Source organism: Periophthalmus magnuspinnatus, chromosome 24 (genome assembly GCF_009829125.3).
Source record: "Periophthalmus magnuspinnatus isolate fPerMag1 chromosome 24, fPerMag1.2.pri, whole genome shotgun sequence".
Lineage (NCBI taxonomy): Eukaryota > Metazoa > Chordata > Actinopteri > Gobiiformes > Gobiidae > Periophthalmus > Periophthalmus magnuspinnatus.
In genome coordinates, this window is record NC_047149.1 from 3,361,072 (window position 1) to 3,382,203 (window position 21,132).

Genomic DNA, 21,132 nt, shown 5'->3' on the forward strand with positions numbered 1-21,132 from the left:
TCTGCCCCCTCCTCTTTCCTCTTTGTATAAAGCGCCCCCTGCCTCTGCCCCTCTCCTCTGCCCCCTCCTCTCTCTTCTCTGTATAAAGTTCTCTATAGCGCTATAGCGCCCCCTGCAGTCTAACCCTCTCCTCTGCCCCCTACTCTCCTGTCTGTATACAGTTCTCTATAGCACCCCCCGCATTCTGACGCTCTCCTCTGCCCCCTACTCTCTCTTTTCTGTACACAGTTCTCTATAGCGCCTCCTGCAATCTGACCTTGGTGTAGGTCTCTGTGTCAGGGTTACACTGCAGGATGTCTCGCACCACGGCGGCGTTTCCTTTCTCCACTGCCCAGTACAGAGCCGTCTTCCCCTCCTGAAACAACAGACAGGTGAGACAGGTGAGAGACAGATGAGCCTGGAGAGAAAGGTGAAGTCTAGTTTTGGTTTAATCCTGGTTTAGTCCTGGTGTAGACTTGATTTAATCCTGGATTAGTCCTGGATTAGTCCTGGATTAGTCCTGGTTTAGTCCTGGTTTAGTCCTGGTTTAGTCCTGGTTTAGTCCTGGTTTAGTCCTGGTGTAAACTTGATTTAGTCCTGGTTTAGTCCTGGTTTAGTCCTGGTTTAGTCCTGGTTTAGTCCTGGTTTAGTCCTGGTTTAGTCCTGGTTTAGTCCTGGTTTAGTCCTGATTTAGTCCTGGTTTATTCCTGGTTTAGTCCTGGTTTACTCCTGGTCCTCCTTGTCTCCTGTTGTAGTCCTGGCGGATGTGTGGTGTCTTGCCTCCAGTCCAGTTATCACCAGGTCATCCATCCTTGTGTATTGTTCCAGGTCATCCACTCTTTTTTGTAATCCATCAATCTTCTTGTCCTTTTCCTTCATTATATCCCTCAGTTGTTGCACTTCATCAATTAAGTTCAACATATCCTTTTACTTAACTCAATGACAGAAGATTTGAGTAACGTGGTTGAGTGTTTTTTTCACTTCTTCCATGTCGTCTGCCATCTTCTTTGCCATTGTTCTGTATCTTTTATATGTTTTGGTTAAGTTATGCCACTGACTTGTATTACTGAGTAATCAGGCTGCCAATACATTCAAAGGACTCCCGCCTTGCCAAAAATGTTCCCCAAATAGGAGAAAAAAGCATTCAGTGCTTCACAAATGCTTAGTTTAAAGCGTGGGTGGCACTTATTCTGGGTTAGGGTTAGCGGTTTGTCAGAGCTGAACAACCCGGCCTTAAACAGCAGCAGTCCTGTACAGTATGTGTTAAAGACTGTAGATATGCATGTATATGTGCGATATAGACTGAAAATTTTATACACACACACACACACACACATATATACATTGTGTATATATAAATGTTTGTTTGTACATGAATATTTTCTATTCTTGACGTGAGTTCATTTCATTCATTCTGGCCGCTGTTTACATCCCTCCGTGCGCGGACACGCACGAGGCCCAGCGCGTGCTCGCGGAGCAGATTCTGAATGTGGAGCGAACCTTCCTGGACTCTTTACTAATCATCTTGGGGGATTTCAATAAGGGAAATCTGAGCCAGGAACTGCCCAAATACAAACAGTTTATTAAATGCCCGACAAGAGAGCAGAATCATTGTTACACAACGGTCCTGGATCATTGTTACACAACGGTCAGTAGAGCCTACAGAGCCGTGCCCCGCGCTGCTCTTGGATTCTCTGATCATGTCATTACAAACAACGGCTGAAACTCCCCAAACCTGCTGTGAGGACTTCTAAGAAGTGGACCAGTGAGGCTGTGGAGGAGCTTTGCACGTGTTTGGACACTACAGACTGGGATGTGTTCAAGGCCACAGACAGTTTGGATGAGTACACAGACACTGTGACGTCATACATTCAGTTCTGTGAGGACAGCATCGTTCCATCATGCACCAGGGTGACTTTTAACAACGACAAACCCTGGTTCACATCCAGACTGAGACATCTGAGGAGGGAAAAGGAGATGGCTTTCAGGGCAGAAGATCGTGAAGGCTACAGGCGTTGCAAGTATGCGTTTAGCGAAGAGGTGGAAAAGGCTAAAGCAAAGTACAATACACGTCTGGAGCAGCAATTCTCCACCAACGACTCTGCTTCTGTCTGGAGAGGGCTTAGGCAAATCACCAACTACGGGCCCAAAGCCCCTCCCGCCGTGGACAACAAACAACTAGCAGAAAAGTTTAACAGCTTTTATGGGAGGTTTGAAGTCTCACACCCCTCCCCCTCCTCCCTCACCATCATGGACATTACCTCCAAACCCACCTCGGACCCCCCTCCTCCCCCACTGGCCTCACAGTTTTGGAGCAGGACGTTACTAAGCTTTTCAGGAAGCAGACCCCCGTAAGGCCCGGGACCAGATGGTGTCTCTCCTTCCACCCTTAGACACTGTGCTGAGGAACTGGCTCCTGCCTTCACGGACATTTTTAACACCTCCCTGGAGTCATGTCACATCCTAGCCTGCTTCAAGCTGTCCACCATCGTCCCCGTCCCCAAGAAGCCCAGGATCACTGGACTTAATGACTACAGACCTGTGGCGCTGACGTCCGTAGTCATGAAGTCATTTGAGCGCCTCGTCCTGCACCACCTCAAGTCCTTCACCTCCCCTCTCCTGGACCCTCTGCAGTTTTCCTACAGAGCCAATCAGTCTGTGGACGACGCCATTAACCTGGCCCTTCACTTCATCCTCCAGCATCTGGACTCCCCGGGAACCTACGCCAGGATCCTGTTTGTTGTCTTCAGCTCTGCGTTGAACACCATCCTCCCTGCTCTGCTCCAGGACAAGCTCGCTCAGCTCAACGTGCCTGACTCCACCTGCAGGTGGATCACTGACTTCCTGACAGACAGGAGGCAGCGCGTGCGGCTGGGGAAGAATGTCTCAGACACTCGGACTATCAGCACAGGATCTCCACAGGGCTGTGTACTTTCTCCCCTGCTCTTCTCCCTGTACACCAACTGCTGCACCTCCAGCCACGACTCCGTCAAACTGGTTAAGTTTGTGGACGACACCACCCTCATCGGACTCATCTCGGACGGCGATGAGTCTGCCTACAGGAGGGAGGTGGACCGGCTGGTGTCCTGGTGCAGCAGCAACAACCCGGAGCTCAACGCCCAGAAGACAGTGGAGATGATTGTGGACTTCAGGAAAGTCACAGCCCCCCTGCCTCCCCTCACCCTGTCGGACTCCCCCATCACCACTGTGGACTCTTTCCGCTTCCTGGGCACCTGCATCACCCAGGATGTCAAGTGGGAGCCGACCATCAGCTCCCTCATCAAGAAAGCCCAGCAGAGGATGTTCTACCTGCGGCAGCTGAGGAAACGCAAGCTGCCGGTCCAAATAATGGTGCAGTTTTACACGGCCATCATTGAGTCCATCCTCACCTCCTCCATCACTGTGTGGTTTGCTGGGGCCAAGGACAGACAGAGACTGCAGTGCATTGTGCGCTCTGCTGAGAAGGTGATTGGCTGCATCATTCCATCGCTACAGGACCTGTACGTCTCCAGGACTTAGGGGCGAGCAGGCCGTATAGCAGCTGACACTTCTCACACTGGACATGGACTATTTGAGCCACTTCCCTCAGGCAGGAGGCTACGGTCCATTGGGACCAGAACCTCTCATCATAAGAACAGTTTCTTCCCCTCTGCCGTTTGTCTCATGAACACTTTAAAATATTTGCACAAAACTGGACACTTTATAACATCGGTCACTTTAATAAGTCATGTTTGCACTGTTGTTCTGATGCTGCTGTTGTATATATTTTCTACCTTTAAGTATTTGATTTGATTTTTAAGCATATCTTTTTTTAACTTCGTGCATGCCCTTATTTGTATTTATTCAGTGTGTTTTATGTTGCACTTTATCACCGAAGTAAGTTCCTAATTTGTGAACTGTGTTCAGAAACGATGGCAATAAAAGGATTCTGATTTTTATAATACTTAAATTCATATTCATAAATGTATATATATAAAAGTTTAGTCTGATTTAATGTCAGACAGTGAGAAAAAAAAGTGTGTGTCTTTTTATATAGTGTATGTATGTAACTTTTGGTTTCATCTGTATATATGTATTACAGACTGTGTGTGCATGTGTATGTGTGTGTGTGTGGGGGTGTGTGTGTGTGTGTATATATATATATATATATATATATATATATATATATATATATATATATATATATATATATATATATATATATATATATATATATATATATATATATATATATGTGTGTGTTTATACATACATGTTATAGACTGTAGATGTATCCTTAGAGTTGGTGTACCTGTCCTCTGATGTCAATGTCAGCGTATTTATGCAGCAGAGCTCTGACAATCTCGACGTGTCCTCCTCTCACCGCTCCGATCAGCACCGTGTCCCCACTCTGACAAAACACCATAACTATTAAGTCCTGCACAATAGCCCTGGTTCAGTCCCAGTTCAGTACCGGGTCTTACCCGGTCTGGAATGTTCACATAGGTCCCGGCCTCTAGTAGATCTTGGACGATTTCAGTGAATCCTTCTTTGGCAGCGATCATTAATGCGGTGTTCCCATCTTTATCCGTCATGTTCACGTTTGGGTTCCTCTTCAGCAACTCCTTCACTACATCCGTGTAACCACCACGCACCGCCACGATCAGCGCCGTCATCGAGTTCTGAGGAGAGAGACAACAACAACAGGTCAGAACCATAGACTGTACATATATCTGGACATAGGTAATGTGTTAGCCAACACCTTAAAACAGAAAGTGAGCATGGGCGCTACGGCTCCATTGACTCTAGCTCTAATTCACTTTCTATGTAAAAAACTGTGGGCCCTCTCTCTGTAACTACTGCTCTCAGGCTCGTCATTCTGATCTTAAAATGTTTATTTTAACCTTCTCTGCATGATACTGCAGTTTTTATTTAACTATTTTGTCCCCAAATCAAGGTGTGAACAATAATAACAGGCACCTTCTTTCCCCAAGGTCTCTCCGACAGGTTTGCTTGATGGCGTTCCTAAGTGCCCACCCCCTCCCAAACCAGTAGTGTAGGCAGGAGGGGGCGTTACCTTCAACAGCCTCACTCCTGATTGCCTCTTTGGCTGCTATGATACCTGGAATTTCAAATATGGAACTGAGTTCTAGATTAGCTGCTACTGCTAATCGCTAGCCTCGATGAGCTTCATTTAACGCTGTGGGTGACATCACACTTCCTCAGGAACACTTCTTTCTAAGAAGTCTCTGTCTCTGGTCTGTGATCTGGACCAGAGACAGAATCATGAAAAAAGATGGAGGGCAGGGCCTATACAACTCTATACAACTCTATGGGAGACTCACTGTTTTTAAATACATCTTCAAACTTGTGCTTCACAAATGTTGAATCTTCTCATTATTATTTTGGGATCGGCTCCACAAACTCGTCATATTTATTTTGTGTCTTAAAGTCCTCTGACGAGTCTCACGTCTTTGGGCTTGAATCACGGCTCCACTTTATGAAGAGATTGTGAAAAATCATTTGACTTTTGTTTATTTAAACTGAAGAGATGACAGTGTCAGTTTTTGTTTCATGTGGATAGTCCCAATGATTACACAGATATTAACCATAAACCAGAAAAAACACATATGCATCTGACAGTTACATAGAGAACTCCACCTGAGAGTTCAGACCTGTCTCAGGTTAAACTAGAGGGGTTCTACAGTGTGATGAGGTCATACTCCAAATGAGGTCAGGGGTCACACAGTTCTATTGATTACACTGGACTTTACCATGATATATCTAAAAGGTAAATTCACAAATGTTGAACCTGATCAGGCTTGTACTGTTAACCATAAGGAGGGTTTGAATAGGACCCGGGAGAGATCGCTAGATTATTCAAACATGCATGGATGACAGCTCTCTTCAAGCATGTTTATGATGAGGGAACAACGTTATGCCATAATAAAAAGCTAAAAAACAAACAAACATATGGACTATAGAATGTTGTGATAATCTGTAAGTGTATAAAGTGATCCATACCGCCCCCTCTTGGTCCACATCGGCTCCGTTCTCCAGCAGGTGCATCACACAGTCGTAGTGTCCTTTTCGCGCCGCCCAGATCAGAGGAGTGGTGCCGTACTGAGAAATCATATGAAACCATGTTAACTGTATTATAAAACAAATGAACTGGAGAAGAAAATGAAGGTCAGATGTTCTGGGGGATTATTATTATTTACAGCATAACTACAAAAACGTTCTGTATGAGATTTTCCATTTTAAGTTTGTGATTTATAAAAAAGACAACTTGACATAGAAATAATACCCCTGTTCAATCTACTGAACCAGGAGGAGAGTAGAGCTGAACAGAGCTGCTGGAAACTTGTGCTAATGGAGCACAGCAAGTCTGCGTAGTTTGTGACAGTGATGTGTACCAGGTGTGTTTGGTCTCAGAGACTGGGACGAAGATCAAACCACTGTACGACCAAAGACAAGCTGCAACTGAGATAATCTGTGTAATCAACAGTCAACCCAAACGCTCTTCCAGGGTTCCCCCACTTTTTTCAAATCATTTTCCAGGACTTTTCGAGCATTTCGGGCATTTATAGTTATGTAATGACAGCGTCTGTTTTTTATATTTAAAATCTGATCTGAGCCCAAGACCACAATTAATACAAATAAATCATACACCAAGGTAATCACACTACGTTTTGTTATGTAGATGACTCAAAAATATTTTTTGGTGGAACTTGATGGAAAACTTCACATCTTATTGAGTGGATTCGAGATCATAAGCAAGTGTTCAAGACTCGTGCTCTTCTTGTGAATTTGACTTTGTGAGTCCGGTGCTTAGAATACAGGAAAGTAAGGGACGCCTGTATGTGACACTCAGGTCCCACTAATGAGGTAAGACAAAAGATGTAAGTGGGTTTTAGGGTCCTAACCCAACAGATTTGGTACAAAATAGGTGTAATTTCCTGCATTTTGGAGAATTTTAGCTCTGATAAGAGGCAGTAAAAGACTCTATTAATCTGATATCGAGCAAACAGAAAAGCAAAGTGTGGCGACATTTTCAAGGACAACATATATATTTCACAGGACATTTTCCATGTGGTGGAAAACAGGTCAATTATTTTCCAGATTTTCCAGAATGTGTGGAAACCCTGTCCTCAGTATCAACAGTCTCAGCATGTAGCGTTCGCCAGCTAACTGGTGCAACCACATAGGCCGTGTCCCAATTCACCAAAATCCCCTTAGATGCACCGTTCAAAGTGTGGGTCAAAGGGCAGTTACATAACTTCCGGTGCGACATGGCCTGTCCCATTTCAATACACCCTGATGAATGCTCCCTGCGTATCCATGGAGATCGGCCATAACCAAAGCATGCATCCATGTGTATGTGGATGTGGATGGTCTGCACAACATCTTCATGAGTTCTGCACCGCCATAGGTCTGCAACCCCCTAGTGGGCACGTGTCATTTACCTTAGCGTTAGTAAATCAAGTTGTTAGTAGACAACGGCTAGTAAATACCTTTCAATAATAAGATGAAATGAACTGGCATGGCATAGAAGGTAAACATCGCCCTCTACTGGTATTAAAGTGGTTTAGCCATAGATCAAATTAAACCTGGCCCAAATGCCGAATCATTAAACTGCAGTATCCCTCTATATGTACAACTAATCAGTGTTCTCTGGTTTATAGACTATGAATGTGAAAATGATATTGTTACCTCTGTCTCTGTTATTACGTTTTCACAAGATATATTTTGTTAAAGTTATGAAGTAGCTACAATTGGGGAAAAATCACCTCAAACGTTATATTTGCCTATTGATCTAAAAAGAAATAAACGGCTGCAATGATGACACCTTGACTTTTCTTCTATTAAATAATAAGTAATTAAAAATAACGTAAGTAACGTATGTATCGTACGCGCAAAGACAGCTGTGGAAGTATGGTCCGTGGTGTGGACCTGTTCCATTTCGGCAAGATGGCGTCTCCACTGAGGAATACACATTCTCGGCCGGGTGCTTCGAACGATGCAGTGCGTGTGCTGTTGTACCATTTAAACTCTCCACGTCATGTAGTGTGACCAACTATCTTATAAGTCCAAGACAAATCGTGTAGTGAACAGTGGGCTTAAGCTAATCTTTTAGCATGTGAGCTAACCTTTTAGCATGTGAGCTAACCTTGTCAGAGCAGTTGACTTTGGCTCCGTGCTCCAGTAAAAGTTTGACAATCTCTGAGTGTCCACGTCCTGCAGCCCAGATGATCGGATACACACTGTACTGCTGCAAGAGAGAGACCGGGGTTAGACTAGAACTAGAACAAGACTAGACCAGGATTACACTAAGACTAAGCCAGAAATAGACCAAGACTAGACCAGGACTAAATCAGGACTAGACCAGGACTAGACCAAGACTAGACAAGGACTACACCAGGACTAGACAAGTACCTGTCCGGTGGTGTTGGGGTTGGCTCCTTCTTCCAGCAGGAGTTTTGCCACTTCTGTTCGTCCTTTATAACAAGCCCAAGTCAAAGCCGTCCAGCCACCCTGAAACACAAGACCACCTTAAGTCAGATGCCTTCCCATCCTCCTACCCCTCTGTCCCATTCCCCCATCCCTCTGTCCCATCCCCCTGTATCCCTGCTCTTCCCATGATGCTTTGTGCTGTTTGAGTGCAGTACTACTCTTCCCATGATGCTTTGCTCTCACCATGTCGCGGTGCTCAATGTAGGCGCTGTTTTCCAGCAGCTCCCTCACCACCTCCAGATGTCCTTCCTTCGCCGCTGAGATCAGAGCTGACCAGCAGTCCTACAAACAGAAACATAAGAGGACAGGCTAACCACTCTATCACATGCACACACGTGCACATACACACTCATGCACACACTTAACCTAAACCCTAAACTTAGCCTTTTGAACCTAGATCTCAACTTTAAACCATGTTGTTGATTTAATCATAAATTTGTGTCATGGACCTGACTGTTCCCATAAGAGAGACAGGTCCCATCATGTGAGTGTGTGCAGGTTTAAATCCACACACACGTGCCTCACCATGGTGGAGGGTGTTTCCTTGGAGACAGTTTCCAGGGAACACATCTCCATCACCCGTCAGTAGGCATGAGCGAAGCATTGATGTGAGTGTTACAGAAACGTGCATGTGTGCATGAGCGCGTGCTGTGTGTGTATTATTATGTCCTCACAACCTCGTCCACATAAATGTGACATTATTGCCACGTCCATATATTTATACATGACATTACAGCCACGTCATCCACATATTTAAACATGACGTTATTGTCACGTCCACATATTTAAATATGACATTATTATCATGTCCTCACCACGTCGTCCAGGTTGACGTTGGCTCCTCTCCGGATCAGCTCCTGAACAATCTCCAGACTGCCTTGCTCCGCAGCCAGCATCAGAGGGGTTTGACCATTCTACAAGAACAATTATTTAATAGTAATACAAATACTACATATAAATACATTAATAACATTACTACAAACACAATAATACTACAAGCACACACCATCATCAGCATTACACAATTCTACAGAAAAAACTGCATACTACATACTACTACAGCCTATTCATACTTTGCAGTGACATCACGCTGGGGGTGTCCTTCATTTATCTCTATGGAAAAATTTTCAGCACTTACTATGGTGACACAGTGCCAAACACTGCCAAAAACATTTTAAGAAAAAATACAAACTGTATTTAAAGAGCACATTTTCATTTTCCTGTGATCAATCTGAGCTTTCATGATCTTGTTTAGGAGTTTGATTTACAAAAAAGTGAGAGTGACTCACTAAAAAACTGCTGGCGGGTGCTTGCTAGCTAGCTAACGGCCTACTCACTGGCCTCTCCAAACAAGCCTTAAGACAGTTACAGTACATCCAGAACGATGCTGCTCTGGTCCTGACTAGAACCAGGAAGTACTTCACAAATGTGTCCTGTGCTCAGGTCTCTGCACTGGCTCCTGTGGCTCAGAGAATAAACTTTAAAGCAGCTCTGCTTATGAACAAGTCTCACTATGGACCAGCACCAAAGTACATCTCCCTCATGCGAGTGGCACATGAACCATCTCACACTCTGAGGACTTCAGGGACCGGCCTCCTGCTGGTGCCCAGAGTCAGGGCTAAACATGGTGAATCAGAGTTTCAGTTTTATGCAGCTAAAACCTGGAAGTGAAAATGTGAGACAGGCCTCTACTTTGACAATGTTTAAACCCAGGCTCCAAACGGTTCTGTTTAGCTGTACATATGACTGAAAGGTTTTTATTCCGCCACTTCTCTTTTAATGTTCATTCTATGATGATTGTTTCTGATTCATTGTTTTTATCGGTTTGTATTGTGATTTTAATGTCTTTCTTATTCTGTAAAGCACTCTGAATGACTCTGTGTATGAGTTGTGCTGTATAAATAAACCTATCTTGCCTGTGCCTGAACAGCACAAATCAGCTCTTTATGGCCAGACTGTTAAAATAAAGCTCAGTTAAAGTGTTAAAATAAAGCTTAGTTAAAGTCTAACAAAGCCTCAGACAAAGCTGTGCCTCCAGTTAGCTTGACACCCCCAGGAAATGTTGATGACATCAGCTGCCAAGTGTGTATTGTAGTAGAGCAGATTGAACGCCCCCTGGTGACATCCTTGTAAAAAGTACTACATTAGCCTCATAGTTCTAAACACAAGCACTCATAGTGACGTGTGATGACTCCTCACATCACTGCGTCCGTCCACCTCCTTGTAGCGATCCAGATGAGCCTTGAGCCCAGCCAGGTTCTCCTCCTCCACCAGAACAAACAGGTTCTGGATGGCCAGAGTGGTCATCTTTATGGACGTAGTGGTGTCCATGTCTGCAGAGAGATGTAGGTCTGCCTGAGGGACAGAAAAGTGGAGTTAAAACTGGGTTTAGAACAGGGTTTAAGATAGGACTAAACCAGGACTAAAACAGGACTGAACCAGGTCTAACACATGACTGAACCAGGACTAAAACAGGACTGAACCCGGAAAAAACCAGGGCTGAACCTCGGTATGTGTCTCTCATCCAGTCTCTCCTCCCATAATAACTACAGTGTGTTCTGTACTGCGCTGTTCTGAGCCAAACCGCGTTTAGAGCCTCTGTCTCACGGTACAACCATAGACTTTTATACATCATGTGTGTATATATTATTATTATTATTATTATTATTATTATTATTATTATCATTATATTTGTAACCCACTGACTGTCGCTGTCAGGCCTCATACCGTGTGTTTAACCGTGTGTCTGGGGTTTCATCAGGTTTTATTGGTGTGTGGAGGAATGATCGAGCGGTCTGTTTAATACCCCGCCCGGGGCCATAAACCTGCGGCTGCGGTCCAAAGGCTGCAGATCTGCAGATAACTATGAAAACACTGCCCTTTTCCTTTTATATGCGTCATTTCATTTATTAATTTTACATTCATCCTTTCTTTTTAATCATATTAAACATGCATACCCCTGCACACTGTGAGGATGTCTTAAATGAGCAGGTTTTAATCTGATCCTATTATAGTATGAGTCCAGAGCCCCGCCCTGCTCCTCTTCATCACGCACTCAACAGAAGCTCAAACGGAGCGGATGTGTGTTTTATATTTTATATTTATCATAAAATGTCCGGTACACTGCTGTAATAACCTTATAACCTTCAAAAAACGACAAGGGAAACATTAAAATCAGACAAATAAACGCTAATAATAATAATCATAATGCCAGTCTTCTATTGCTTTCTGTTACTTTAAATCTTAAATATGTTGGTTTCTGTTTGTTTTTTCCACTTCCATCACCATTTCAGCCGTTAAGCATCATTTCATCCAAAGGATGCTGTCGCATTCATCATGCTGTTCACGCCTGTACCTTCAGAAGAGACTGGTGTCGGTTCGACTCCGGTTCAGCTCGGTCCGGTCTTGGTGCTGGGGCCGGTCCTCAGTGGTTTGTGTGCACGGGTCAGAGCGTTGTTCGTCGGCCTCAGTTCGGATGACACTCCGCTCTATTCTCCATCCGCAGAGGCCATCTTGGATCTGAACAACAGAGACAACAACAGCGAAACCAAGCCCGCGAGACCAGCGAGGCCCATCCGCTCCGCTCCTACAAAATAAAACGGCACCTGGCGAGCAAACCACAACTAACACGGATGTTTCCCCAATCTAAAACGGGATATTTCAGCTGTGTTTTGTTTTGAAGTCGCGGGTGAGGAAAGCACTTCCTGTGACTGGAGCAGAAGCTGAGGGTTAATGACGTCGCTTCACCTGTTCAGTGTTCACTTCACACATCTATTATTACATTATGGAAACACCCCTGTTATTTCAAACACTGCGGAACATTTATCTCCTGATTTTAGATCTTTTCTCACTGGATACACGACCTCCTGTCCAACCCCGAGTTTTTCCGTCAATGTGTTTTAAGTATCTATATTCATCAACAAAACAATACATACAGTTTAATTAATTAAGATATTGTTCTTTGAGACTTAGGCGGCTGCAGGGTCAGAGTCAGAGAGAATCAGGGAAAAAATACACAGGGATGTTGGAGATTAAGTGTCACTTTTAAAAACAATTGCAATAGTTTTAATGCCATACTGTGGAACATTCCACTTGTTTAGACCCGATTTAATCATGGTTTAGTGCTGGTTTAGTCCTGGTTCTGTCCTGGTTTAGTCCTAATTTAGTCCTGGTTTAATCCTGATTCATTCTTGGTTCAGTCTGGAACAGTTTTCTATTTTATTGTGAAAATCTCGCACTTCCTCTTCACGTCTTGAAATCAAAAGTGAAACTAGTTTCTTGCAGCGCGTCAGAAGTCTTCATGAGACCCCCTCGAATGTACCAGTCGCTCCCGTGAGTCTGCTCTGTCTCTAAACATTTTTGGAAATACTTATTTCACTGACACGTTTGCAGATGTAAATGTCTTTGTGTAGTCCGGTTTCATTTGGCAGTTTTTAAGTTTCTTTCTGACGCAGCCCAGTGTCAGGCGCATGAGGAGATTACGTGACGCTTTTATTACCTCAGTACGGAACATTTAATCACGCCCGTTTTTGTGTTGTGACAGGAGCAGAGACATGATCGACAGTGCAGCACGTGAGTACTACATTATGTTGTTGTTGTATAACAACAACTGTTTTAGGTTTAAAGTGAAATCTGAGAACAACAGATTATCATCAGCTCTGGCTCTGTTCATTTCCTTTAACAGGAAGTTTAGTCTAACCACACCAATACACACTCATAACCCTAACCCTGTCCCTCTGCTCAGGGTCCTGGCGGTTCTTTGTGCGCGTGTCCACTGGGAGGAGCAATGGAGAGCAGGAGGAGGTGGTGCACACACTCAAATCCTGGGGGCACTCGGAGGTCATAAATGTTCAGGACTCCGACTATGTCTTGGTCTTCTGTCCAGTCACCTCCAGACTAGGAAGTGACATTAACGAGGCCGAGAGCTGCATGCCAGGTCTGACCATGGACTAAACCGAGACTAAACCAGGACTAAATCAGGACTAAACTCTCTTTGTGTCTGTAGGAGAACGCCCTGTGGTCCTGGTAGTTCTCCATCACACATTTCAGAAGGATTACATGACCCCTCGCAGCAGGGGCATCGTCCAAAAACTCAACGTGGTCCTGGCCGTGGACATGCTGTTCCACAATGGGGCACTACTGGACTGTGCACAAAACCACCTGGCCTGGGATGAGCTCTCACAGTTCATCAGGGTAAAACAGCTCCTCCTCACTGACCAAGGTTTAATGTGAAGAAATGTACCATAGTGGGACACTAGAAGAGTAGCAGATTAGAACAGTAGAACTCTATAACAGTACCAGATTAGAACCGTAGAACTCTAGAATAGTACCAGATTAGAGCAGTAGAACTCTAGAACAGTAGCAGATTAGAACAGTGGAACAGCAGAACTATAGAACAGTACCAGATTAGAACAGTAGAACTCTAGAACAGTAGCAGATTAGAACAGTGGAACAGTAGAACTCTGGAACAGTACCAAATTAGAACAGTAGAACTATATAACAGTACCAGATTAGAACAGTAGAACTCTAGAATGGTAGCAGATTAGAACAGTGTAACAGTAGAACTATAGAACAGTAGAACTCTAGAACAGAAGCAGATTAGAACAGTGGAACAGTAGAACTCTGGAACAGTACCAAATTAGAACAGCAAAACCACAGTTAAGAATTCCACAGCTTTGACCTGCAGTGTTTCAGAGGAGCTTTGTTCTGAGATGTTCTGACATGTTGGGGTTGCTCCACAGGGCATCAGCTACAACCCGTCCCCTCGAAAAAAGATGGGTGAGTTATCCTTTTATACATTTTAGACACTTAACTAAACCAGGACTGAACCAAGATTTAACTCGGATGAAACTAGGCCTTAACTAGGATTTAACTGTGAGTAATATGGATGGGACGAGATCATAGGGGAAAAGGAGCGGGTGAGATCTGATGATGAGCGTTTACAGTTGTCACAGAAGGTGACACTTCCTCAGACTGTGGACAGTGACAATACTCCTCCACATACATACTCACATTCAGACAGAGAACACTGTAAACTTTGCCCTACTTCTGATTTGGCAGTGACAGCACCACGACAGAGGCAGATCATGAAATAATGTCCTCTCTATATGCTCATCTTATTCTCCTGATATTTAGGCTTGAAACACTGACAGTGGCTCAGTTCTTAGAGCTGATGGTTTGAATCCTGCTCTGGACATAAACATCACTGGTTGAGTGGTCAGATCCACTGTCTCACAGATTAGCGCTGCAATTCCACCTCCTACAGATGAATTCTGTCATTGTATCCTTGAGCAAGGCACTTAAACCACTTTGCCCCTAGTGTCTGTGTGTGGATGGGTGAGTGGTTCGTTGATGTAAAGTGTTTTGAGCCTTGAAGGTGGAAAAGTGCTGTATAAAAATGTGACCATGACCATTTGAAGTCAGAAAGAAGGAGAGAGAACAGTTCTTCCTCTGCGTCCCTCTCATGTGTGTATAACTCCCTCACTTTGGCCTGGTTGGGACTCAGGTTTAACCTGAGTGGGGTTAATGGGTCGTGCTCAATGGCGCATGTCGGGAGTTTACCCTTTAGCAGGTAGGTAGATTCCCCCCATGAGACACCGCGAAGGAAGAAAAGGAAATAAAAGGAAATAAATTACAAATGATAAATTATAATTTTTATGCTTCCAGGAGTTTCTGAACCATGTTCTAAACCTGCGACTCATTCACATCACTCACACGCTTGTTCATGTCGTACCATGTGACCGCTCTAACCAATCAGCACTTGAGCTTAGTTAAAGCGGACATAGAGCGTAGCCAAAGTTAATGATTAAAAATAATTCTTTAAGACAACAGACGTATTTTGAGCTGAGAAAAAGTTTATGATCTGAATATAGGTTAAAATCACCACAAAATTCGACCTTTGTGAAATCTGCAGGTGCCCTGACAGTCTGTCAGTCCCTGTCAGCTTAATGTGATTACATTACACTATGAGAAAAATCCTTCCTGAGCTGTACCACTATAGTACCAATGAGTGGCTGTTGTTTATTTGTATAGGGACAGCACATATTAATTAACATTTAAAAATGTAAATATGTAAAGAGGTTCTGGGCATGTCCCACCGGGAGGAGGCCCCGGGGAAGACCCAGGACACGCTGGAGGGACTATGTCTCTGAGCTGGCCTGGGAACACCTTGGGATCCCACCGGAGGAGCTGGAGGACGTGTCTGGGGTGAGGGAAGTCTGGGAGTCCCTGCTTAGACTGCTGCCCCCGCGACCCGGCTCCGGATAAGCGGAAGAAAGTGGATGGATGGAAATATGTAAAGATTATAGCCAACATGGCTAATTTCCATCTTCAGTCCCTCGGTAGGTTGATGTTAAACAGTCTACAGGACAGGGGAGAGAATAGTAACAATAACATAAAAGCAAATGCACCACACCAGCACACTATGTACACAACACACTCTCTGTACAGACAATTATAGAACAGTTCATTTGAAGTTAGTTAAAAGTTAAACCAACAACCCCTCAATATAAAAATGTAATTTGGTAGTGCATGGTGGCATATTGACCCCTCGAGCAACCACTGCTTTAAAAAAAAAAACTTTAAAGCTTTTAAAAATGCTGCCAGTGTTGAGAGCTCTGTATAGGAGCAGCAGTGTGTTCCATGTCTAATCTGCTCCATAAGCAAAAAGAGACTTGTCCAAAAGCACTTTTCCTAAATGGCACAGAGCGGTCACCTGTTTCTTTTCACAAACTGACAGGTGGAGCCAGATTGTTAAAAAACTTTGGTTACTAAGATTAAATCTGCATATTTGATTGTATTGTCCTAATTCAGAAACGTGTATTTGACAAGGATTCTGCAGTAATGATAATTATTAGGCTTTTTGTCTAATATCTTAAGTGCTTTTTTTTTAAATAAATATTTTCAAATAATTTAAGACTAGTTTTGCTTGTCCAACTTGTAATGCAATCATTTCAGTGAATCATTGAGTTTAAATACATAATTGCAGAGTTTGTTGTTAGATTATTTCTTATATGATGATTTGATAAATTATATTTGATTTTATTCACTGTTCTTTTGACATGGTGTTTGAATGACAGCTGTGAGTCCAATGTAACTCCCAGATACTTAAATTCTTGAATTACTTTCAGTTTTGCTCCAAGCACACATACGTCTGAGTCTGTATTCATGTCGAACAGAAAACAAACAAAAAACATTCTAGATCCTTGACTGAGACAGACTCAGGTTTAACCTCTTGTCTGTTTGACTCTCTCTGTTTCTCTTGTTGTTTACACCATAATCTCACAGAGAAGTATCGCAGCAGGACTCACATCTGTCTCAATGTTTGAGAGAGATTCAGACCTGGTTCAGTCCTGATTTATATCTTTAAAGCAGTCATAACGTTTAGTCTGATCTTTGTAATTTGGAGTTTTTCTGTTCTCTTGTGTTTTAGGCTGGACTGGCATCCTGCTGTGCGTCACTGCAGCTGTGATCTTTGCAGGGGTCGTGTACTTGATTTACAGTCTGACGACATCACACTGATGACATCACACCGGGGGAATTCTGTCCAAAAAGGCACAATTTACCACAGACGTGAACCTCTCCCTCTGCTTGTTGCTAAATTGTATCAGTCACTGCTGCTCCTGTCTGAAGTTTGGTCAAATCAGTTCCTCAGACGAATGAAGCCAGTCCCATATTAAAGTCTAGAACATGTTTATTTCATGATGTTTGTGCTGTATCTGCTCTCCTCACAGTCACATGTAAAAAAAGGAGCTTTAGTGTCACACAAGTGAACTGAAAGTGTGTTAGCATTAGCTCAAACAGGTTTATGCTAATTATGATCTAAATTAAAACCTGCAGCATTTTAAACGAAGCTCGGGCCTAAATGTGATGTGTTGTCACCAGCCCAAATGATTCAGAATTTGTTATTTCTGTGGGCTAATGTTAATGCTAATGCTAACAGCTATAGGAAAAATAAAGGAGACTGGCTCCGGTGTTCCAAAATCTTCCTGGACTAGCTGAGTTGTTAAGGGGATGATAGCGTTAGCATTGAATGCCCCATCTAATATATGTAAGCCTATGTAATTTGCATGTGAAAAACTTTAAACCTGATGAACATGATCATTTCTGTGGACTGTGTATTATTTACAAAAAATTTCACTGATTTTTAATGATCTTCAATCAAAATCTGCCAGAGGCATTTTAAAGCGTTTAAAGAGGAGGGAGGTGTTCTGCACGTTTTTATATTTCTGCCATGTTTTAACACGGCTCTCTCAACAAAAACATTAAGACTTTGTACAAGGCTTCACCCACAAGCCTACGTCACCCATGCTCCCACATAACAATTCTCCATAAATGTAAAAAACATGCAAAACTGTACACAGCAACTTGACAAACTTGAAGTCAAATACCCCCTCTTTAATACCGCATAGAAGTCAAATACCCACTCTTTAATACCCCATAGAATTAAAGTAATATTTATTGCCAGTATAAATGCAGAAATGCCTGAATGATGCATGCTTTGTTTTGCTTTCTTCTTCATATGCGGAGGACTGAAGGTTGCTTCATGTAAAAATCTGTATTTGATTTTTTGGACAATGTGAAAATGTCTCCATTGTCACACAGCAGCTTCGGCTTAATAAAAGACTCTCAACACTGTGTGCTCTGATGTGCTCTGTTATAACACTCTGGCTTGTTCAGTCCTAGTTTACTCCCGGTTTAGTCCTAGTTTAGTCCTGGTTTAGTCCTGGTTTTAGTCAGTCTAAGTTTGAGTCTTTTTTAAATGAGTAAGATCACAATACAGTAGGGCTCACAACATCACAGACATTAAATTGAAATTAAGATCCTGACTCTGGTATGGTCTTCGCCTGCTCCTGGATCTGGACTCTGGTCTGGACAATTCCTGCTCCTGGATCTGGACTCTGGCCTGGACTATTCCTGCTCCTGGATCTGGACTATTCCTGCTCCTGGATGTGGACTCTGGTCTGGACTATTCCTGCTCCTGGATGTGGACTCTGGTCTGGATTATTCCTGCTCCTGGATCTGGACTCTGGTCTGGATTAGTCCTGCTCCTGGATCTGGACTCTGGTCTGGACTATTCCTGCTCCTGGATGTGGACTCTGGTCTGGATTATTCCTGCTCCTGGAGCTGGACTCTGGTTTGGACTAATCCTGCTCCTGGAGCTGGACTCTTGTTTGGATTTAGCCTGGTCCTTCCCCCGTCCTAAAAAGGCTACAGTGCAGTCTGCACTCAGAATAACCCAAGCTCGAATCTCTGAGATAAAAATAGAACTCAGTGTTGTCATTTCACATACTCACAGGAATCTAACCCACAACCCCACAGAGTCTAACCCACAACCCCACAAAGTCTAACCCACAACCCCACAGAGTCTAACCCACAACCCCAGAGAGTCTAACCCACAACCCCACAGCGTCTAACCCACAACCCCAGAGAGTCTAACACACAACCCCACAGAGTCTAACCCACGACCCCACAGAGTCTAATGTGTGTGTGCACATGCATATGTTTATGTGGACGTGTGTGTGCATGCGTGTGTACACATGTGTGTGTGCAAATGTGTGTGCATATGTGTATGTGTGTGTGTGCGCGCTTGTGTGTGCACATGTGTATGTGCCTGTGTGCGTGTGCTTGTGTGTGTGCATGCGCTTGTGTGTGTGTGTGTGCGCTTGTGTGTGTTTACATGTGTATGTGCCTGTGTGCATGTGCTTGTGTCTGTGTGTGGGCTTGTGTGTGTGTGTGTGGAGGAGAGGGGGAGGAGGGTGTCCTGTTACTCCCCCCTCAGACCCCCCCTCCGTTCAGTCCGGCCTCTGGTCTAATTCTGTCCCGGACCCTCAGGAGGGGTTGGTCTAACTCTGGTCCCAAATCTGAGACCCAAGACCCAAATCCAGACCAAAACCACCAAATCCTGGATCAGAACCAAAGGACCCTGGATGTCAAACTGACCTGATCTGGACCAGTCTGGACCTTTGCAGAAGTTCTGGATTCTAACCGGCCTCAGTCCTGATTTAGACCTGGACCACTAAGTCCTGCTTTTGGATTGGATTACACAGTCCTGGTTTAGGCCCGGTGAAATCCAGGTTTATAACCGGATTATAAAGTCCTGCTTTTGGAACTAGACTGATTTCTGAACACTGAGTCAGATTTGAGCAGAAAACCTGTGGACAGACCCATGGGAATCCAGGAATCATGACCGAGACTGTGGAAGGTGAGAGTTCAGACCTAGACGTGGTTTAGTCCTGTCTTAGATCTGGTTTAGTGCTGGTTTAGTCCTGGTTTTTGTCCCTGTTTAGTCATGGTTTAGTCATGGTTTAGACCTAGTTTAGTCCTGCTGTTGCTTGGTGTAGTCCTGGTGTAGTTGATTTAGTCCTGGTGTTGTTCTGGTTTAGTCCTGGTTTAGTCCTGGTGTAGTCCTTGTTTAGTCCTGGTTCTAAATACAACAGTAGTTTAAGTTTATTACACTAAAAGTGTGATTTGTCAGCTCTGGGTTGGGGTCAAATGCCTTGTCAGGGGCCGGGGGCCAAGCAGTACAGTTCCTCTGGGTTTTTAAAGCTCACACTCTTAAGACGTTTCCTGATCGCGTCACTTCTTCAACCAGCTCAACTATCGCCTGGGATCCAGAACACACACGTCTCCACTACTTTGTGAAGATGTGAGTCTGGTCACCAGTGAATCTCCCAGCGTTCAAATGGACGTGATTGACAGGTGGTTTAGCCAATCAGGGACAGGCATGGTCCAGCCTTATAAAAACAAATATGGCTGCTCACGAGGAAAAAAGAAACTTAGCACAGAGAACGCACAGAGCACACGGAGCATAGAAAGCACATGGAGCACACAGAGCACAGAGAGCACATGGAACACACAGACCACAGAGAGCACATGGAGCACACAGAGCACAGAGAGCACATGGAGCACACAGAGCACAGAGAGCACATGGAGCACAGAGAGCACAGAGAGCACACTGAGCACATAGAACACACAGACCACAGAGAGCACATGGAGCACACAGAGCACAGAGAGCACACTGAGCACATGGAGCACACAGAGCACACTGAGCACATGGAACACACAGACCACAGAGAGCACATAGAGCACACAGAGCACAGAGAGCACAGAGCACATGGAGCACACTGAGCACATGGAGCACACAGACCACAGAGAGCACATGGAGCACACAGAGCACAGAGAGCACACTGAGCACATGGAGCACACAGACCACAGAGAGCACATGGAGCACACAGAGCACAGAGAGCACACTGAGCACAGAGAGCACACTGAGCACATGGAGCACACAGACCACAGAGAGCACATGGAGCACACAGAGCACAGAGAGCACACTGAGCACATGGAGCACACAGACCACAGAGAGCACATGGAGCACACAGAGCACAGAGAGCACACTGAGCACAGAGAGCACACTGAGCACATGGAGCACACAGACCACAGAGAGCACATGGAGCACACAGAGCACAGAGAGCACACTGAGCACAGAGAGCACACTGAGCACATGGAGCACACAGAGCACACTGAGCACATGGAACACACAGACCACAGAGAGCACATAGAGCACACAGAGCACAGAGAGCACAGAGCACATGGAGCACACTGAGCACATGGAGCACACAGACCACAGAGAGCACATGGAGCACACAGAGCACAGAGAGC

The 21,132-nt window shown here is 44.4% G+C and overlaps 3 protein-coding genes across 4 annotated transcripts in view; 1 reads left to right on the forward strand and 2 right to left on the reverse strand.

Moving 5' to 3' along the window:
• The window catches only part of LOC117392688 (kinase D-interacting substrate of 220 kDa B-like), a 34,629-nt gene extending 22,639 nt beyond the window's left edge, over positions 1-11,990 (reverse strand). For both annotated transcript variants that reach the window (XM_033990816.2, XM_055232421.1), the window contains exons 1-10: positions 11,828-11,990; positions 10,672-10,827; positions 9,288-9,386; positions 8,656-8,754; positions 8,395-8,493; positions 8,129-8,230; positions 5,983-6,081; positions 4,443-4,640; positions 4,271-4,369; positions 257-355 (exon numbers count right to left, since the gene is read on the reverse strand). In XM_033990816.2, the coding sequence (XP_033846707.1) occupies positions 257-355; positions 4,271-4,369; positions 4,443-4,640; positions 5,983-6,081; positions 8,129-8,230; positions 8,395-8,493; positions 8,656-8,754; positions 9,288-9,386; positions 10,672-10,803 (1,026 nt within the window). In that variant the 5' untranslated portion in view covers positions 10,804-10,827; positions 11,828-11,990. The remainder of the gene's footprint in view (positions 1-256; positions 356-4,270; positions 4,370-4,442; positions 4,641-5,982; positions 6,082-8,128; positions 8,231-8,394; positions 8,494-8,655; positions 8,755-9,287; positions 9,387-10,671; positions 10,828-11,827) is intronic.
• Positions 1-21,132, reverse strand: part of LOC117392726 (heterogeneous nuclear ribonucleoprotein Q-like) — a 103,998-nt gene that overhangs the window by 81,743 nt on the left and 1,123 nt on the right. The window lies entirely within an intron of this gene.
• Positions 19,273-21,132, forward strand: part of LOC129457414 (probable serine/threonine-protein kinase kinX) — a 41,356-nt gene continuing 39,496 nt past the window's right edge. The window contains exon 1 of the mRNA XM_055232422.1: positions 19,273-19,675. Within this exon, the coding sequence (XP_055088397.1) occupies positions 19,657-19,675 (19 nt within the window). The 5' untranslated portion in view covers positions 19,273-19,656. The remainder of the gene's footprint in view (positions 19,676-21,132) is intronic.